Source organism: Engraulis encrasicolus, chromosome 23, assembly GCF_034702125.1.
Source record: "Engraulis encrasicolus isolate BLACKSEA-1 chromosome 23, IST_EnEncr_1.0, whole genome shotgun sequence".
Lineage (NCBI taxonomy): Eukaryota > Metazoa > Chordata > Actinopteri > Clupeiformes > Engraulidae > Engraulis > Engraulis encrasicolus.
The window spans coordinates 3,997,451-4,016,392 of record NC_085879.1 but is presented as its reverse complement, the minus strand read 5'-3'; the positions used below and the strand labels follow the sequence as shown (position 1 = coordinate 4,016,392).

Below are 18,942 nucleotides of genomic sequence, written 5' to 3'. Positions count from 1 at the left end.
AACTTGTTTACTCTTGGTAACCACTGAAAATATATTTGACAGTAGGCAACTCAATTAACAATTTAGTAGGTTTTGTATCGACTGGGGCGGAATTTCTGCAAATTAAGCTGGACATTTGGTCAGAATGTTTTGTATGCAGACAGGTGGATTGCTTAACCATTATGCAATACAGGGATGTAGTAGACAATAATGTTTCCATAACTCAAAGTGGACAATAGAGTCCACTTCTCAAAGTAGACCACTCTTATTGTGGAACAATTCCACTGAATGCTAACATAACGGAAGTACCCTCTTGCTGCGTTGTTTTCATCTGCGCGTGACCAGAACCTCGTAGAACCACAACCCGTACAGAATCTGTGATAGAACCACCACAGCCCCTTTGGAACTTAAAAAAACCTAAGACAGAACCGCACAGTTCCTTCCTAGACTTTCTGCGGTAGAACCAGTCTTTTCATAGAACTTTTAAAGGACGGCAGCTGAGGTATTTTCTTGCAGTGCTAGGCTAGAACAAAATCTAGCTTTCATTTCCCAGCGAGATGACTTCGGGCTATGGGAAAGGACCGGGGGAAACCTTTTTAGGCAGTAGAATAATTCCAGAGGTTGAGCTCATGTCCAAATATCTGCGAGGACTAGACAAGGAACGTTTTCGCTGCATACTTAAAGGTATGTTGGGGTTTTTTTTGGGCAATAATGAACATACTGGAATGGGGAACAGAAAGTGTGACTAGGGCTGCCACTTTTCAGAAATGACACAATGTTGTCTGTAGTGTAACCTACCTAACTAGTGCAACTGGTGCAAGGTAATCAAACATTGTGTTACACAGCGTGCCCATTGATGTGTATGGACGTGAGGCGTGACCTCTTGGGGTTCCCATTCTGTGAATGACAACAATAGTGAGCGCAGCTAGGTTTTCTGACACTCTGATTCGAGACGCCAATGCACCAGCAGTTGTCATGAGATTAGTCCAAATAGCATGAAATGTAACGCCTATAATCCCAGAAAATGCTATTCGACGACGTCATGATCGTTCTGCCTTCTGCGTGCGATGCATAGGCAGAGGAAATATCTGACAGGAGTCAGGACCATTTCTCCACCTGGCTATACATGATGCCATCAAAGTCTTGTCTGCTATGCCATGCACGTCACAAACTGCTGAGGATATGTTGTTTTACAGCTAGATGGGTCTTGTCTACTGTATCATCATTACATTGAGAAAACAGTTTTACTGTAGTTAGTATTACTGTCGTTTTAGGCAGTGAATGTAAGGTTTCACATGGAAATACAACAATATGCAGTAATTTGGACACAAAACATCGAGCTGCAAAAATCTTGCAATAGGCTGTTATTACTGATACTGTCAAGTGATATCACAACAAGGCAACCCTTGCTTAAAAAAACAACAACAACAAAAGTTGAACTCCAGCTGATGAAACATTGGCATTGGGTTATTATTATAGTATTGTTTGATATAGTATATAGTAAGGTTCGAGCCCCCTTCAACGTTATAGGCCGAAGCAGTCTGTGTCTAATGGCACATAGGGCAAGGACAAACTACACTGCGGTGGTGCTTTTTATAATTGTTTATTAACCGCTAGGTATGTCTGTGCCTGCCCGCAGTGTTAAGGGTCACCTGACTGTGGTGCCAAACACACCACATGCATCAGACATTGGGTTCGTTTTTTGATGGATGGTAGTGATGCTTTTGTTGTGCAGCGCGTATGCACACTTTGCCATTTCAGGGCATTCGAAATGCATTGAAATGGCAAAGTGTGCATGCGTGCTGCATAGCAAAAGTAGTACTGCTCCATCAAACACAAAGCCACTGGCAAGGGGACCAGTTTGCCACCTCTGACAGCTGTTGTGTCTCCTTGTTACAGTATTGTGTGTGTGTGTTTGTCTTCAGTTGAAATGGTTATATACGCTTTATTTGCCAAAAAAACTTGCTGTTTCAACTCCATGCCATGGGGGTTTGCATCAGACTGGCAACATAATAGTGCATATGTCTGATGCGGCCCTTGATGTTAGCAGGTGTTGCCTGTTGTTAATAGGAGCCCCCAGAGGATCCGCCACACTGCCTCCCCATGCCCTCAGCAGCATGTTGTTGTTAATAACATAGAACCAATGAACCATTTACACACAACATTTGCTCAGACTGGTGGCCACATGCATCTCTACTGACGTCACTTACATTCTTCACCAAGAAAAACAGTTAGTACCCCCAAATAAGTGTTTCAGGGTTCTCTTCTATTTTATTTCCCCTCATAGTGGTGCTGGACCTTACTATAGCCCTTTGTTGTGTGTAAAGAGGAAAGCGTTGAAATCGAATAGAGAATATGCTTCAGATTCATTTACATCCGACACTCCCTAATTTTCAGACCCTTCGTTATGTGATGTTACACCGAGTTTCAAGCCAACAATTATCATTGACTCCTATGGTACCAGCCTGCTGCTGCTTGCATAGTATTTTACAGAAAATGCTGTGATGACTGAGATGCAGTGCTCTATTGCAATGTTGCTTTTGCAACAATCCAAAATAACTTTTTCAAAATCATATTAAAATGTCTGTTCACTAACAGCAAACACTGTTTTTCCTTTTTATATTAAACAGCTGTGGTGAACGCTATTGAAGGCAAGAACTGTTGTGGAGAAGTGAAGGCTATTCTTGAGAGTGGCACCGTCCCAGAGGAGGCATTAAACCATATAATTGCTGGAATGTTTGGTCTGCTGAAAGAAGCGTTACGCCTTCCAAAGTCAACTTTTAAACAGGAGGTAAATCAATATGCTGCTAAAATGTTTTCTTACCACATGCTACTGATATGCTTTATTGCTTTTATTTATTTAGTTAGTTAGTTTTAGTTTTTCTTTTTGTACCCTGACACTGTACAGCACTTTGGGTCAAGTTTGCACTGTTTTTAAATGTGCTTTACGAGTAAAATGTACTTACTTACTTACTAAATCAATAACTGGTAAAGTCAGTAACTTACTGATGGAGGAGGGTGGGACACATGTCTTAACTTGTATTTCATAATCACCAAATCTTAAATCTCTTATTTAAAGGTCTTTCAAGAGGACTTGAGGACACTAAGGTATTATTTCCAATAATGGCCGGGCTATCCAACGATACATTGTACTTCAGAACAACGTTAATGAGCTAATGTTGCAGTTGCAGTGCATCATTTTGTGATCTGAAAAGTGCTACCAACTAATGCTTAATATATGAATATTTGTTTTGTTTACAGGATATCAGAAGAATTTATCGCAGACTTTTCTAGTGTTGTTTTTGGAAACAGGTAGGTAAATCAGCTGTGATTTTTGCCTGATTTATTTTTTGTAGTTCACTCTGAAAACAAGTTCAATGTCATTTTAGACGCCCATTGGAATCTGTGGGTACTCCACAAGTTGCAGACCTTCCATGCATCAAGGAATTCAATTGGCGAGTGGATGTAGCTATTTCAACAAGGTAGTTTAACTTTTTTCTGTAAGGCCTGGGATATGCTTGCTGTAGGATACATGTGCATATGCACATTTCTTGCACAAAATACGTTGCCATGCGTATTTGCTGTACATTTTTCGCACGGTAGGACACCTCACACAAGTGGCACAGACGTGTGCAATATTGGCAAAACTGCAAGGGCCAAACTTCCATGTTGAGGTTGCGGTAGAGTCAAACAGTGGTGGAAAATGTTAATGAGCGCCCCATTGGCTATCTGCCTCCTATATGATACCTATTGTATTGTGCTTAGTGCTCTGATAGGTCTTTTGTAAGTATGTCACACAGCAAGCGTATCCCAGGCCTAACGCAACACCTACACAGTCTGACCAGAATCATGGACCTCTTACAGAAAGTGCTATTAAGTCCTGTAATTTTAAACAGTTAATTATCAGATGGTACCCTGAAGTATAACAAATGATTTGTTCTCTTCTGTGAAGCTCTATTGCCCGGGCGCTGCAACCCTCTATACTCACAGAGGTGAAGCTCTCCGATGACACCAGACATCACATTGAGGTAAACAGCTGTGTCCTAATGTCATTTCACATTAAAAAAACAGACAGAGAGTGGCACAGCCTTATTTGGGAAGCTTGTTCTGGAAATTGTAGTAGTAGTGTTGTTGTTTTTTGGGCCTTTACTATGACCAGACAGTGGAGGCAGGAAATGAGCGAGGAGAGAGGTATGGCATAGGGGTTGGGAAATGACCCAGGATGGACTCGAACCTGGGTCCCCATGGGCACGCAAACCCATATGCGGGGGGCTTAGCGCGCTGCGCCACAGCGTCCCCTCAAAACTATTGTTTCAGATAACAATGGTGACTTGCATCAAGGTCTGAGTCTTGTGTCAACTGTATTGTACACTCCATTACATATGGATTGTAAAAGATGAACATTTATTGTTGGCATAGTCAGACAAGTGGTAACCAGAGCCATGGAAGTAAGAGTTAGGCTAATCCCATTGACCTCTGTGTTTCATTTTTACAACAAGATGGCAGATCATGGAGCCCTTGACGCACAAATCGTTATTGACATAGTTCCAAAATAGTTCCAGGAAGTGAGCATCAACCACAGAAAGTGCAATGTAAATAAAATGAATTTGAATTCATTTTTTACCTCATCTTTGCTTGTCATATCTCTAGCAAAAAGAAAGTAGAGGCCTAGAATTATTTGAATCTGCGTTAGTAATGTCATCAACCTACTTCCTGTACCGCGGTTTTCACAGCTCTGAATTCCAGGGCTCCGGTGGTAGCTAGACAGTCATGCCTTCTAAAAGTAAACTAATGTGCAGCTCCTTCACACCTATGAGTGCACATTGCAGAACTATGTGGAACTACTCTGCTAATTCCTTCATTTTATTGTCTTCTAGATTCCCATTTCGAAGTTTCAAGAATTGCGTTACAACATTGCACTCATTCTCAAGGAGATGACTGACCTTGAGAAAAAAAGTATTCTCAAGATTCAAGCTTGAAATGCCAGTTCCCATACTTTGACTGCAATGCCGTCTGCCATTAGAAATCTGTAAAGAGTATTAAATGTATAAAACAATTTAAGCGGACTAGTCTTAATGTAGCCTACTGCCTCTGCTTTGTGAATCTTTATATGTCAACTGATCTGAAAAAATATTTGAATTAAATGTTTTTTTTAATGAATGTGAATTTGAATGAAATACTATGAATTTAATTATTAAAATTTGTACCAAATTTGAAGTAATACATTTTGTATTGTTTTGACTGTCCTAGTGTGTTCTTCTATGACACAGTTACAGAGGGTGGAGGATGTAGTGTGTTCAGTCAAATACACACTATATTTGATATTCATGCCATTTTGAAGAGTTGCTCTTCAAGAGCCTGCTGCCCCCCATCAGAAAACTTGTTCTACATTGATGACATGTTAGGCTTTTCCTATCAGTTGATTGTAAATATCCACGTGTTCGACTACTGTATACTTAGAGGTGCACTAGGATGTGGCTAGAGTAGGTATTGCAACTACCATGCTCATTGAAACAGTGCTGCTTATTGGCAAATATGATCTTTTCATGAATATTTACTACACAATAAACTAATATTTACTAGTATGGCCTAAGTACAGCAATTTTCTCAGCTAAAAATGGCTATTTCTTGAAATTCAAAATGGCGGACCATGGAGAAGATTGCCCTTTTCATGTATGAAAAATGCAATTTTACCAGCCATAATGAATACTTAGAATTTGATGGTGGTGGTATATTTGTTTAGAAAGTAACACTTTTGACTGGGCAGCATGAATTTTGGAAATGAGCTACTAAAAATATTACACAACGAGTGCACCTTTAAAACACAGGCGTGTGTCCTACTTTCTTTCAAGACATGTGCAGCATTTTAGTCTGTATGTTAAGGTGTCGTAGGTAGGCCCTACTTATGCTACCCTATCAAAGGCCCCATCCGTTCAGACTCGGGCTGATGGCGAATTCATCAACATGTTTGTGCCATACATTGCATACCAGCAGTTGCTCTGTACAATATTTTCCTTAGCAACAGCATCAACGTTTCACCCCTGAAATTGTTAAGCAAGACCTCATGAACAACAGTTTCATGCTTGTATCACCTTGTGAGATATTCTTTCACCTCTTTCAGCCTGCTCTCTTTAACTGCCCGATACAGATCCCTGCACAGCAAAACTACCATACACAGCTCCTTTCACACTGCCATCAACTGTCCATGAAAGTACAACTGATTCTGATTCTGAAACTTTTTTCCATCACCATTGTATACAGGTAGTGTGTATTTTTTTCAGTTATTATTTACTTGGGATGTTAGTTGTGCATGGTGGTTTTTATATTTTTACAGGGATCTGTATTGGACAGTTGATGAAGAGAGGAGGCTAGGCTATGTGAAGGGTGAATGAGTGGAGTCTTCGAACTCAGGTCAAACCATGAGAGCCCCTGAACTTTAAAACTGATCTTTAAAATAAATAAATAAATGTATTTATTTACCTTTTTTTTAGATCTGCATGTGACAATTTTCACAAGATGGAAAACATGGAATTGGCAGCTCGTACCCTCCCCTGGGTCAGGGTCCGAGTTGCAGGAAATACTGGGCCCAGAGGTCGGGCGTGCCGGCTCGCTATTTTTCGTGGTCGCGCTTAAGGTGCCCAGGCCACCCATACTAGAATTAAGCTGGTGTGTAATGATTTCTTTGATGTGTGTTCCTGCCTCTGTAATGACCGTTTGATTAACATTTTTGTATCTTCTTCTGATCCATTTTGTAGCTATCTCCCAAGTCTCTTCCCAGCGATCCAGTGGTGCCGTTAAAATGCAGACTTGGCTATTCTCTTGTCAAGTCAAGTCAAGTTTATTGTCAATTTCTTTACATGCACTGGTCATACAAAGAATTTGAAATTGCGTTTCTTGCTCTCCCATGCAGACATAGACTAATCTAGTTAAGGACATAGACAGTATAGACATAGACAGTACTCATACATGGACATAGACAGTATGGACGTAGACATTGCTCATACAGACATTTAAAGTGCAAGACTGGACAACAGAAGACTTGTAGAGAACATACATTAAGAGGAGGTATTTTGTTGTTCTTTTTCTAAAAGTCCTTTATAGCGTTCTGACATAGTAATAGTAGCATTTGAAGAAATAAATAATTAAAAAAGGTTTTTATTAAATACACCAGCAGCAGTATGTGTGTGTGTGTGTGTGTGTGTTTGTATGTGTTTTGTGTGCGTGTGTGTGTGTGTGTGTGTGTGTGTGTGTGTGTGTGTGTGTGTGTTTAGTGCAGGTAGAAAGTGCGGTGTGCGTCTGTGTGTGTGTACCTGTGTGTGTGTGTGTGTGTGTGTGTATGTGTGTGAGTATGAGTTGTGTGTCAGTGTGTGTATGTTTGGGTTTAGTGCAGAAAGTGCAGTGTGCTTGTGTGTGTGTGTGTGTGTGTGTGTGTGTGTGCATGTGTATGTTTTGAGTTAGTGCAGGTTGAAAGTTCAGTCACAGATGTAGTAGTGCAGGTGGAATGTTCAGTCGCAGATATGGTGGTGGGGATGAGGGGGGGGAGCGTTGTCAGTGGCCTGGCTGGCTAGAGGCTGACAGTGAAGGGAGAGTGGGTTGAGTGTTCAGTATCTTGATTGCTTGATGCATCGTGCTGCTTGCAAGCCTGGTGGTACGGGAACGGAGGCGCCTGTACCTCTTTCCAGAGGGCAGGAGGCTGAACAGTTTGTGTGCAGGGTGGCTTGTGTCTTTGATGATCATCAGTGCTTTTCGGGTGAGGCGTGCGGTGTAAATGTCCTGCAGGGAGGGGAGTGGTACTCCAATGATCTTCTTCGCTGTGTTCACAACACGCTGGAGTGTCTTCCTGTTTTTCTCCGTGCAGCTTCCTCCCCACACTGTGATGCAGCTGGACACGACGCTCTCTATGGTTCCTCTGTAGAATGTTGTCATGATGGAGGGTGTAGCACTTGCCTTCTTTAGTTTGCGCAAGAAGTAGAGACGCTGATGGGCCTTCTTCGCCAGTGATGTAGTGTTGGTGGTCCAAGAGAGGTCGTCGCTGATGTGCACTCCAAGGAACTTGGTGCTGCTCACTCTCTCCACAGCATCACCGTCGATGGTCAGTGGTGGCAGTTGTTTTTGGACCCTCTGAAAGTTGACAACAATCTCCTTGGTCTTGTTGACATTCAGCAGGAGGTTGTTGTCTTTGCACCATCTGGCCAGCAGGTCTACTTCTTCTCTGTAGTGGGTCTCATCGCCCTTAGTGATGAGGCCCACCAGTGTTGTATCATCCGCAAACTTCACTAGATGGTTAGTGCTGTGGGTCGTTGTGCAGTCATGTGTCAGCAGCGTGAACAGCAGGGGGCTGAGAACACAACCTTGCGGAGCCCCCGTGCTCAGGGTCAGGGTGCTTGAGGTGTTATTCCCTACCCGTACTGCTTGTGGTCTCTGCATCAGGAAGTCCAGCAGCCAGTTGCAGAGGGAGGTGCTGAAACCTAGTTTGTCCAGTTTTCTGATGAGTTGTTGTGGTATTATGGTATTAAATGCTGAACTGAATTTGTATGAAATTGTATGTCCGAAATAGTGGTCCTGCAGTATTTGCATGCTAATGCATAGCCAATTTTGTGCATTTCCTTTTAGGGGTTCATTAGTTGGCCTGCAAGGCAGAGCTGGTTTGACATTTGTTTCTAGATATGTAGTTTTAGGCCTATGGAGTAGTGTACGTGGCGTACGGTGCAATGCAATATCCGTGAACGAGAGATGGTAACATGCTCTCAAGTAGTCATACTTGTGTCTGATTAACGATTTAACAGCAAACATGACATCTGGTCATAGCGACTACTTATGACATTATTCAGATTTAAAATGGAAGAAAATTCTAACCAAAATGCATTGAAATGGCAAAGTGCACATGCGCCCTGCATAGCAAAAGCGTCAAAAATGTGCCTCGAAAAGTGGACGTGAACATTTGGTGACGCAATGTCCTGTTGAGATTTCTCGTTTGGAGCGCCACCAGGGGGCTCCAGAGCTGAAAACACACACACACACAGAGGTCTTGTAGAAACCAGGCTAGATCTCAGGTGGAAGGATATATGATGAATTCTGAATATAGGATGAATTCTGAGTGGCTCCACCCCTGAAATTAATAAGCATGTCCTAATGAACATGTGTGCCAAGTTTCACGCTTTTATCACCTTCCGAGCGATTCTCCCATTATATTGCACCTATTGCCTAGACTAATGGTGCCTTCACGATCTCGGCACCTCTCGAGACAGCTGACGACACTGCTCATGTGACAACCGAGTTCTGGACTTTGGCGCATGAACGCCACTGATCCCGGAACAATCGGGAATCATGCCTGTTTTGTTTTGGTTCTCTTTTCTTTTTTTCACCTCCACTTGAGCCTCCACACCCACGACATATCATTTTAGCTGAAGTAAGCTAAATTAAACAGTTAGAGACAAGCATTGCTGTCATATGTGCATCTGCAATTGAATGACATTAACTGGTGTTGCAATAGTGATTACGAGACGATATTTTAGCATTATGTTACTGTTTACATGTCAGTTGCATGCATGGGTGCCATGTTGATGATGCGTGTGTTGTCACACAAAACATAAGCTCGGGAACTCGTTGTTCTATACTTCCGCCTGAGATCAACCTCGATAATTATCGATCTGACATTGCGTCACCAAATGTTCACTCCCACTTTCCCGAGGTTTTAGGTCGGCTTTCTTGGGATTCTTGACTTTTTGAACGAACTATAATATAACAAGTTCCCGAGCTGACGTTTTCAGTGACAACGCACGCGTCACCAACATGGCGCCCATGCACGCAACTGGCATGCAAACAATATCACAAATGCTAAAATATCATCTTGTAATCACTATCAACAACACCAGTCAATGTCATTCAATTGCAGATGTACTATATGTCAGTAATACTGGTCTTGTTTAATTTAGGCTTCTCTAAGCTAAAACGATATGTTGTGGAAGTGGAGGCTCAAGTGGGGATGAAAAGAAAAACAAAAAAAAAGAAAAGAGAAGAGAACCAAAACAAAACACTTAATTCCCGAATGGTCCGGGATCTGTCGTTCATGCCCCAAAGCCCAGAACTCGGATCGTCAGTGTCGTCAGCTGTCTCGAGAGCTCCTGAGTCCGTGAAGGCGACATAAGATAGCCAGGCTGTGCCCTCCTAGTGACACAACACCTTCAGCATTGCTTCTAGTCAGGCCAAGTTCCCGACTTTGTCGGGACGCAAACAACCATGGGCAGTCATGGGTGAGCGGTTAGGGCGTCAGACTTGCATCCCAGAGGTTGCCGGTTCGACTCCCGACCCGCCAGGTTGGTGGGGGGAGCAATCAACCAGTGCTCTCCCCCATCCTCCTCCATGACTGAGGTACCCTGAGCAAGGTACCGTCCCACCGCACTGCTCCCCATGGGGCGCCACTGAGGGCTGCCCCCTTGCACGGGTGAGGCATAAATGCAATTTCGTTGTGTGCAGTGTGCAGTGTTCACTTGTGTGCTGTGGAGTGCTGTGTCACAATGACAATGGGAGTTGGAGTTTTAAAATATTTAAAAAAAAATATATATATATAACCATTAGCAAACGAAGGGAGACAGGTCAACCATGCCGTTTGGGAAATGTTAATTGTTGTGCGCTTGGTCAGACCAAGTCTCAAAGAGATTTAATTGTCGATGACAATCAGACTAGACACTAGGCAGAATAGTGACTTCAAAACCAGGGTCAAGGGTCAAATTTGGGTAAAATTATTTTTGACAGGCATGCACTTCAAACTGTGAAAGTAACTATAACCAAATGTTATTTTTCCCCCCTCAGTTTTACTATCTGGTGAGTTATGGTCTTTTGCCTTCTGAGCCCCCTGAGTTCATGTGGGAATGTGTATACAGAATAGATACTGTGTGTGTATGCGTCTGTATTTGAAGAGTCAGGTAATAAATTCTGTTGATTGCTTTTGCATGCTTTTATTTTGAAAACAATTCCAGTCTGCCCAGAGTCATCACTCGCCATAGATATGAAAAACATATGCCGTGTGCTTTTTGACCAACCCAAAGCGCCTCCATCTTGGGCCAGTATTCGTGATATTTCTCACAGAGCCGTCATAGGTGCTACCGCCACCTATAGGATAATGTGCGTATTACCGTGTTACCTATAAATGGCAACAGTATACCGGCTAAACATGGCTGCGATTTGACTCGGGCCATTCCTTCCATTCGTTGTTAGGCGAGTGGTCAACGCGGTAGGTAACCATACCACTGACACTGACCGTTCATATCGATGGTTGTTGGCTACCCCGCACCCGCAGCTGGGAAGGAGTTAGCAGTGCTGTCTAACTGGAGAGATCACTTCCAGACGAAGTCCCAAACAGGTTTGTCATCAATTCGTATTTATAGGTGACTATAGCGTGCTTCCATACACAGCTAACTGAGCCAGGAATGTCTGTAGCACTTCTTTTCTTGTTTTTGTCGAGGAGCATTCACAGCGTCGTTCAATAATTCAGTGTAACTAGCTTCTGTGCGTTGAGGTCGGTGATGTACATACAGTAGGCTCGTTCTACATACTGTCGGTAAGAACCTGTCTGATTTGCGAGTAAAATGTAGATTGTGTTGGTTTTAAACTTAAAAGGCTGATTTATTATGTTAACTCAGAAATAAAGGTTTGCGTTTGTCACCGCCATGTTGAATTGACGTAAGCACACCATTCGAAATAATCCTGCTAGGCTAACGAGTGGACTGCTAGCAACTAACAACGGTAAGCGGATGGAGACTCCCAACTGAGATCGCTCCCGGACGTGCGGTCCCAGGTGTTTCTATCACTCCCGGACGTGCGGTCCCACCCGATTATATTTCACGTATTATCATATACTGCCACATACAAGCAATTTAGGGTTAGGGTTAGGTTTAGGGTTAGGGTTAGGTTTAGGGTTAAGGTTAGGGTTAGAAACAAAAAACTAACATCAACAAGATAACTGGCTCCGTCATATGGCGGTGGTACCGATAGTCTGGCTAGTGGGAGCGAGATGAAATGGGAGCGTCCTGAGTTGGGAGCGTCAATCTGGGAATCCTAACAACTACATCATGTAGACAGTCCTCTGCAAAACGTTTAGTGTTTTCATATACACTCAAATAGATGAAACGCATCGGAATGGTGGCGAAGCGAACTGGGGTAAAATTAAAGAGGTCATAAGATCTTGTTTATCTTTGGCCTGGCCGAAGTTAACCACAAGTCATAATCGTGACGTAAACAACACAATGGCGGTGTTTGCATTCTGAGTTAAAAAAAAAATCTGTTAATAAATACACCTATGCCTATGGTTTAAAATAGTACGCCAATGTCTGCAAAACTGTTAGTGATGCCTGAAAATACACGATTAGCCCACTGTTCCTTTCCATGATGCGAAACTGCCAAAGTTTACATCACTGTGTGTTTACATTAGGTCAAATCTTACTGTGCGTGTACATCAAAGCGACCAGAGCGACGAAAGTCATTATTTCTCTTATCATGGAGGGTCGGCGATTATGGTGAAGCCCTAGTTCTATGGCGGGGTTAGGTGAAAATACGCGATGGAACTACAACTCGTGTAATTTTCTTCTCAGTGCCTGGTGGCAGTGTCCTATTGAATACATTGGCACATCTACACATTTCTTGTCAATTACTTTCAGTATGAAAATCAGACCTGGGAAAATCATGTATAAAGCTTGTTCAGGCAAAAAAAGCTGCGACAGTAACATTTCGCCAAATGTTCAGATGTGGTAAGACTGACTGCAAGTGCACGTGTACTAAATTTCATGTGAAAACGGAGGTACCACTTGAATCAGCTTGAAAGCCTGTGTATGAATGGACTGATACATTTGAAAAATTGAGTGCATATGTATCTTTTCTGATTTTCACATGCACAAAGATTCATTCGGAAAACTACGGAAGTCTTGGTAAATGAGGCCCCTGAATAGACCAAGAAAAACGGATCATTTATAATGTGTCTGTGCTGTGGATGATTTTTTTGTTAAGCTGGCCTTAGGCTACGAAACAGTTACCGTTGTCAGACCCAGCCGAGATCAGTGGTGATATGATGCTGTCTTATGTATTCCTTGTGTTTGTGATATTGTGTTAACTTGTTATTCCCCCTGCTTTCTCTCTGCAGTAAATATCAAACCTGTTCCTGATGTCGGACCTTTTTGAGAAGTTTCTGACACCGGAGGAGCCCTGCCCACTTCTGTCTCAGAGGATCAATCTGAATGACCATGGCACACCAGACATGAGCGAGTTTGAATGTCAGCTGTCCTCTTGTCATAGGACGCATCCACTTCATCGATTTAACAGCAACAGGTAAATAGAGTTGATTAATGCATCTTTGTGCAAACCCCAACTCCAATGAAGTTGGCACAATTTGTTTAGTCAGAATAAAAACAAAGTTATATCATTTTCCAGATCATTTACCAAATTCAATTCATACATTAGGTTCATACAGTAAGTTATAGTTAAAAAATAGACAACATGTTAAAACTGAGCACAATTATTGTGTTAGGACTTACTAGACTTCTGTGCTAGTTTTGATGAATACTAAGTTACAGGTCTCCAAAAAGTCAGGACAGGGTCAATAAAAGATGGCATATGTTGAACAAGACAAAGGAGGACTTTAAATAGTTACAGTTATGTTTCGAAGTATTCAAAATTGTGTGTTACAACAGTTGGCTCCTTATTATCCAATCTCTTGCTTGTGGTTTTGTAGCCCGTTTCAGCCTTGTTCAGATCTAAATCTTGTCTCTACATACTTAACTCTTCGGTCTTTCCCATGTTGTCGAGTGTGGAATCGAGTGATTGAATCAGTAGAATCAGTCCATAGCATCAGTCAATGTGTCTTTCATGCAGGTGACTATTTACAGGTATCTGAAATCCAGATGATTCAGATTTTAATGTTTGTGTGTTTTGTGTGTGTTTTGCAGATGGAATCTTACATCCTGCGGCACCAGTGTTGCAAGTTCAGAGTGCAGCGAGGAGCTGTTCTCTGTGTCCGTTGGAGACCAAGATGACAGCTTCTCCCTGCTGGACGATCAGGAGTTGACTTCCTTTGACTTGTTTCCAGAAGGCAGCGTGTGCAGTGACGTGTCTTCCTCCATAAGCACTTACTGGGATTGGTCTGATAGTGAATTTGAATGGCAGGTATGATTACCATGCCCTCTATTTCTTAACAAAACATGTTATGTAACCACATCTCCATTTACTATGACCTCTATTTCTTAACAAAACATGTTATGTTACCACATCCCCATTTAATATTACCACAGCCTGCTAAATGTACGTTTTACTATTGCATTTTCTCCCAGCCTTTGTCAATCAAACTTGCTCGTGATGAACTCCCATCATGCATTCATTTCAATAAAATAATCATCCTTAGGGCTGTGACGATACAACCCACCCGTGATTTGATATGTATCACAATACACCCCACGATTTAAAAAATGTATATTTGATTTTTTTTTTTTTCACATTTACCAAACATTTTTGGTCGGCTACGATTTATTGTGGGCTCGTTATGTACTTATGTACATACTCCTTATGAACAGATAATTGAGAACACTTTGAACATGCAGACGCACATCCAACGACACTATTCGGAAATTAATTTTAAGTGGAGCCAAGAAACTCTAAGCCTACTTTGCTGAATATATTGCAAGCAAAGTTGCCGGAGAGTGCACAAACTAAGTGTTAAGAACTTTGAAAGTGGCGTGTCATGATTCTGCTTTCTTACACCACAAGACAGGTTTGTAGGTCTGCATGTGGCAATTTCTCAGTTCAATTCAATACTGTTACAACCCTACCTCTTTCTTATCTTTAAAGGAACAGTCCATCCTTTTTCGATGTTCACATATTTGCAGAATTTCCAAGTATAACACATGAATGTACATATCATTTTCTTCTCAGTAGTTATATTAGTACTCAGTACTTAGATGGCCATTATTATATTAACATAGCTTAGTACAATCACTGGAAGTAAATGGTACCATAGCCGTCTTCTATAATTAAGTTGAAAATGTGCCTCAAAATGTTTCAGTTACCTGGAAGTGACATCGCCAGTGGAAGTGATGTGTTGTCTGACGTCATACCCAGCATTCCGAGCTCCCCTCTTCTGGTCTCCAAGAGAAAGACCAAGCTTCACAGGAACTTGGATGAACTTCCCTGGAGTGCAATGACCAATGATGAACAGGTCGAGTTAATAAATATCCTTCCCTTTTTTGCCTTTTCATCATCATGCAATACACCACACTTACAGTGAATGTTTTCCTCACATTAAATTGGAGCTATAAAAAAACAAAAAAACAAACTGGTCATTGTCTTAGATCTAATTATGTGTCTCTACAATTTGTGATTGTAGGTGGAATACATTGAGTATCTCAGCCGAAAAGTGAGCACAGAGATGGGTCTTCGAGAACAGTTGGACATCATCAAGATCATCGATCCCATGGCACAGATCTCCCCCACCGACAGCGAATTTATTATTGAGCTAAACTGCTTAACGGATGAGAAGCTGAAACAAGTGAGTAGCGTGAATTTTTCAAAAGAGATCTAGATGTACATAATGTAGCGCCGAGCGGTAGCCACTTCAAAGGGATGACTGGTGCAGCAGATACAGTTTGGGGTTTTCTTTTATTACCTACCCTTTCACAGCCTAACGACGGGCAAAAGGAGGCGTCCCACAGGAAAACGATAAACACTACTCACTAACCCTAAACTCCCCACTACTTTCAAACGGCTGCTCTCAATTATGTTCTCCTCAGCTCGGATCACAAGTTAGTGAACGTTATTGATCCAATCCCTTAATTATTCCCACCCGGACACCTCACCCCAATCAAAACCCATCCCAAAACTGATTGGCACATAGAATTCTAGAAGACACATAAATAAGTGGAACACAATATTCACCTTGGCCTTGGCACTACAATATGTTTTTTGGGGCCTTTAACCCATTGATGCTAGATGTTGTGTGTAGGCAACATTGAGCCATGTGCTTGAAGCTGCATGGATGTGATGTTAAGAATGAATTAATAATTTACATAATCATTTATTGGAGGCGTGTCCAAGCAGTTGTGACTGTACAGAGGCTACTTGAAACTATGCAGTGTTGTTGCTGCAGTTATAAGTTTCTGTTCATTTTCATAAGGTTCGGAGCTACATCTGCGACCACGGGCCACGTCAGCGCAACAGCATCAATCTCCGAGAGGGCTGGAAGCGCTGTTTGGCCACCAATGGCGGCGCCAGCTGTGTGAGCAGCACTGCAAGCGGCCAGAGCAACACCAGTAGCAGCAATGCCAGCATGGTGAGCACTGCAAGCAGCGCCACGTCTGGGTCCAACTTAACCAGCAACAACTCCATCAGCCGAGCGCACAGCGAAGGAAACTTGTCGACTGCAGCCGAGCGCATCCGGGACTCCAAGGTTTGATCTGTTTTATATTCTGTTTTTTTTCTTCCATTTTACGTGATGCGATTTCAATTTTGTCAAAAATCTTGCTTGCATTCAATTTTGTTCAATTTTGTTGTTTTGTTTTGTTTGTTTATTTGTGTCCTGTGGGAGTAGCTTGTATTCATCTGATTTTTTTTTTTCTTTTCCACAGAAACGCTCCAAACAAAGAAAACTCCAGCAGAAGGCTTTGAGAAAACGGCATCTGAAAGAACAGCGGCAGGCACGCAAGGAGCGCCTGAGTGGTCTCTTTCTCAACGAGGAAGTGATGTCACTCAAGGTGACGGAGGACGAGGACTACCCCAGCGACGACGTCGACGTTCTTATGTGACAACAGTGAATCCATCAGTGTTCCCCCTATGCCGATAGCTCCTGCAGCCCGCTACGCTACGCTACACCACACGTCTGATATGTTACCCACCCATTACTTGTCCTGACCTTTCCTCCTTAATGTACATAATATCCTCCTCTTCAACTACTACTGTAGTTATCACTGACATTCAACGGTTTTGAAGCATCCGCGATTGATCTCAGAGGATTCTTCTGCCCTAAATTTCCGGATTCGTACCTTAGCAACGCTGAGAACAAGCGCTGAAAGGACACAATGGTTGCGTTTGACTGTCAATCAAAATAATTCTAAAAGAATTATAACTGTCAAATCAAATCAACTAATACTGGTCATTGGTCATTTAAACATAATCCAAAAAAAAATGTGTCTTGTTTGAAATGGACGGAAACTTCCGTTTGCATGAAATAGAGTAGTCTCTGCAAGAATTGGCAAGGACATGCATTGTTACAAGTCTCCCATGGAGATGAGTTTTTCAGTTCTAATCCCATCCCCTGCCGTTGCCTCACTTAAGAATTGAACGTATGGCATCATTATATATTCAGGTCAGTTGACATCAAGATTGACCCGCTAATATTTGGAGTATTGGACTTCATCAGGATGAATTGACCCATTCCACTTCTGGGATATATTCATGACCCCCGTTCTTACCGTAGACTGTAGTAGGAAATGGATGGCTCACCATCCCCTCTTTCTACTATCTATGGTTTTTACTGATCTTGTCATTGTTACGCTTGCCTTCAGGCATCTATGGGGAACACTGAAACGTCTTACATAGATTCATTATGTCTGGAAATACTTTCAAGTTAAAATAATCTGTATTTAACAACAATAACAAAAATAGTCATTCATAAAGTATTTGTTGCTGCCACTACAGTGATATCAGATCATCGTTTGGTATTACATTGTTCACTGTCGAACAGCTTGAGAATTTTCTTTTGCACAAACCGCTATTAGGCTGCGTGCACACCAAAAGTGACCTACGCCATCGACGGAGGTCATTACAATATTTCTGTATGGAGGGTCTGTGAATAAAGCGACCAATGCAAATTCGCCCGGAGTGAAGTGACCTGGTTGGCCAGAGCGAATTTGTGATTAAACTTAAGCTAATATTATGGTAATAAGCTGACACCGTTTGGCAAGAAACAATTGGAATGTTCATATTTCCGAATGTCCCAGGCTGACAAGCCAGAGCCATTATGTGATATGCTAAATCATACGTCAATATCATGTCCAGAGCGATAACAGCGGATTCATGGCGAAACTTCAACGCCTCCTCTGCTACTTGGTAGCTTAGGTCGTTTCTGGTGTACACACACAGTTACAGTGCATCGCATCCATGTCATGCAAAAGCTTGTACAGAATGTCAAACACTGCATTCATTTCACACCCATCAAAGTGGATTTCCTAACCATTTTTAATTACCTGTAATGTACGTTTGCGTGCAATGGAGCAAGCCATTACTGGTAGGCCTATAAAAAAATAAAAGGTTCTTTGCAAGGCTTATTTCCTTATTCCAAAGCCCATCACTCATAGAAGTATTCAAAAATATTTGAATATGTCAATCTTTATGTATCATGTTATTTGAACTGTAAAGTTTTAGCTCTTTAACATGTTTTAGCTTTGGTCTGAAATATCACTTATACTGTACAGTCAAACTTGTACATTAACCATCTTTGGTGTTGTCGGTATGATTTGTTGAAGGAGTTCATGTTCCTTCATTGTCAAAGCACATTTGTTTTGTACTAGAGTAGAAAATAATGTATGTCAACAAAACATATATGTTTGTTTCAAATAAACATTTATAGACACTCTTGTTATACTTGTGATATTCAGGGGTGGAAAATAACTAATTACATTTACTCAAGTATTGTACTTGAGTAGCTTTTATGAGTACTTTGTACTTTTAAAGTAGTTTTTAAAAGTAATACTTTTACTTGTACTTGAGTACATTTTGACCCAAGTACTTTACTCAATTACACTGGAACCTGGCCTGAGTACTGAGTAAAAAAAATAGACAAAATGCCATGCAAAATAATGCCACAATCTGCTGGAAATGCAAGATTATGCAGGATGGCACACAGCATTTACACTATTGTACTATCTTGAATCAATGCATTGGATGATGGCTGGTGCCAAGCAAGACATAGAGGTCATGGAGGACGAT

The 18,942-nt window shown here is 41.8% G+C and overlaps 2 protein-coding genes across 3 annotated transcripts; both read left to right on the top strand.

Moving 5' to 3' along the window:
- Positions 1 to 268: 268 nt before the first annotated feature.
- commd5 (COMM domain containing 5) lies at positions 269 to 5,200 on the top strand. Its single transcript, XM_063189554.1, has 7 exons — positions 269 to 663; positions 2,610 to 2,770; positions 3,059 to 3,087; positions 3,241 to 3,291; positions 3,369 to 3,461; positions 3,932 to 4,007; positions 4,857 to 5,200. The coding sequence occupies exons 1-7, from the start codon at positions 537 to 539 to the stop codon at positions 4,956 to 4,958; spliced, it is 639 nt and encodes a 212-aa protein (XP_063045624.1). The 5' UTR covers positions 269 to 536; the 3' UTR covers positions 4,959 to 5,200.
- A 5,820-nt stretch (positions 5,201 to 11,020) lies between these two features.
- Positions 11,021 to 18,586, top strand: fam199x (family with sequence similarity 199, X-linked). 2 transcript variants are annotated; one of them, XM_063190676.1, is made up of 7 exons: positions 11,021 to 11,341; positions 13,115 to 13,299; positions 13,917 to 14,133; positions 15,026 to 15,178; positions 15,347 to 15,508; positions 16,133 to 16,405; positions 16,584 to 18,586. In XM_063190676.1, exons 2-7 carry the CDS (start codon positions 13,136 to 13,138, stop codon positions 16,758 to 16,760), a joined length of 1,146 nt encoding a protein of 381 aa, XP_063046746.1. In that variant the 5' UTR covers positions 11,021 to 11,341; positions 13,115 to 13,135; the 3' UTR covers positions 16,761 to 18,586. The 2 variants fall into 2 exon arrangements, with proteins under 2 accessions (XP_063046746.1, XP_063046747.1); XM_063190677.1 differs by lacking the exon at positions 11,021 to 11,341 and adding an exon at positions 11,365 to 11,539.
- The last annotated feature ends 356 nt before the right edge of the window (positions 18,587 to 18,942 follow it).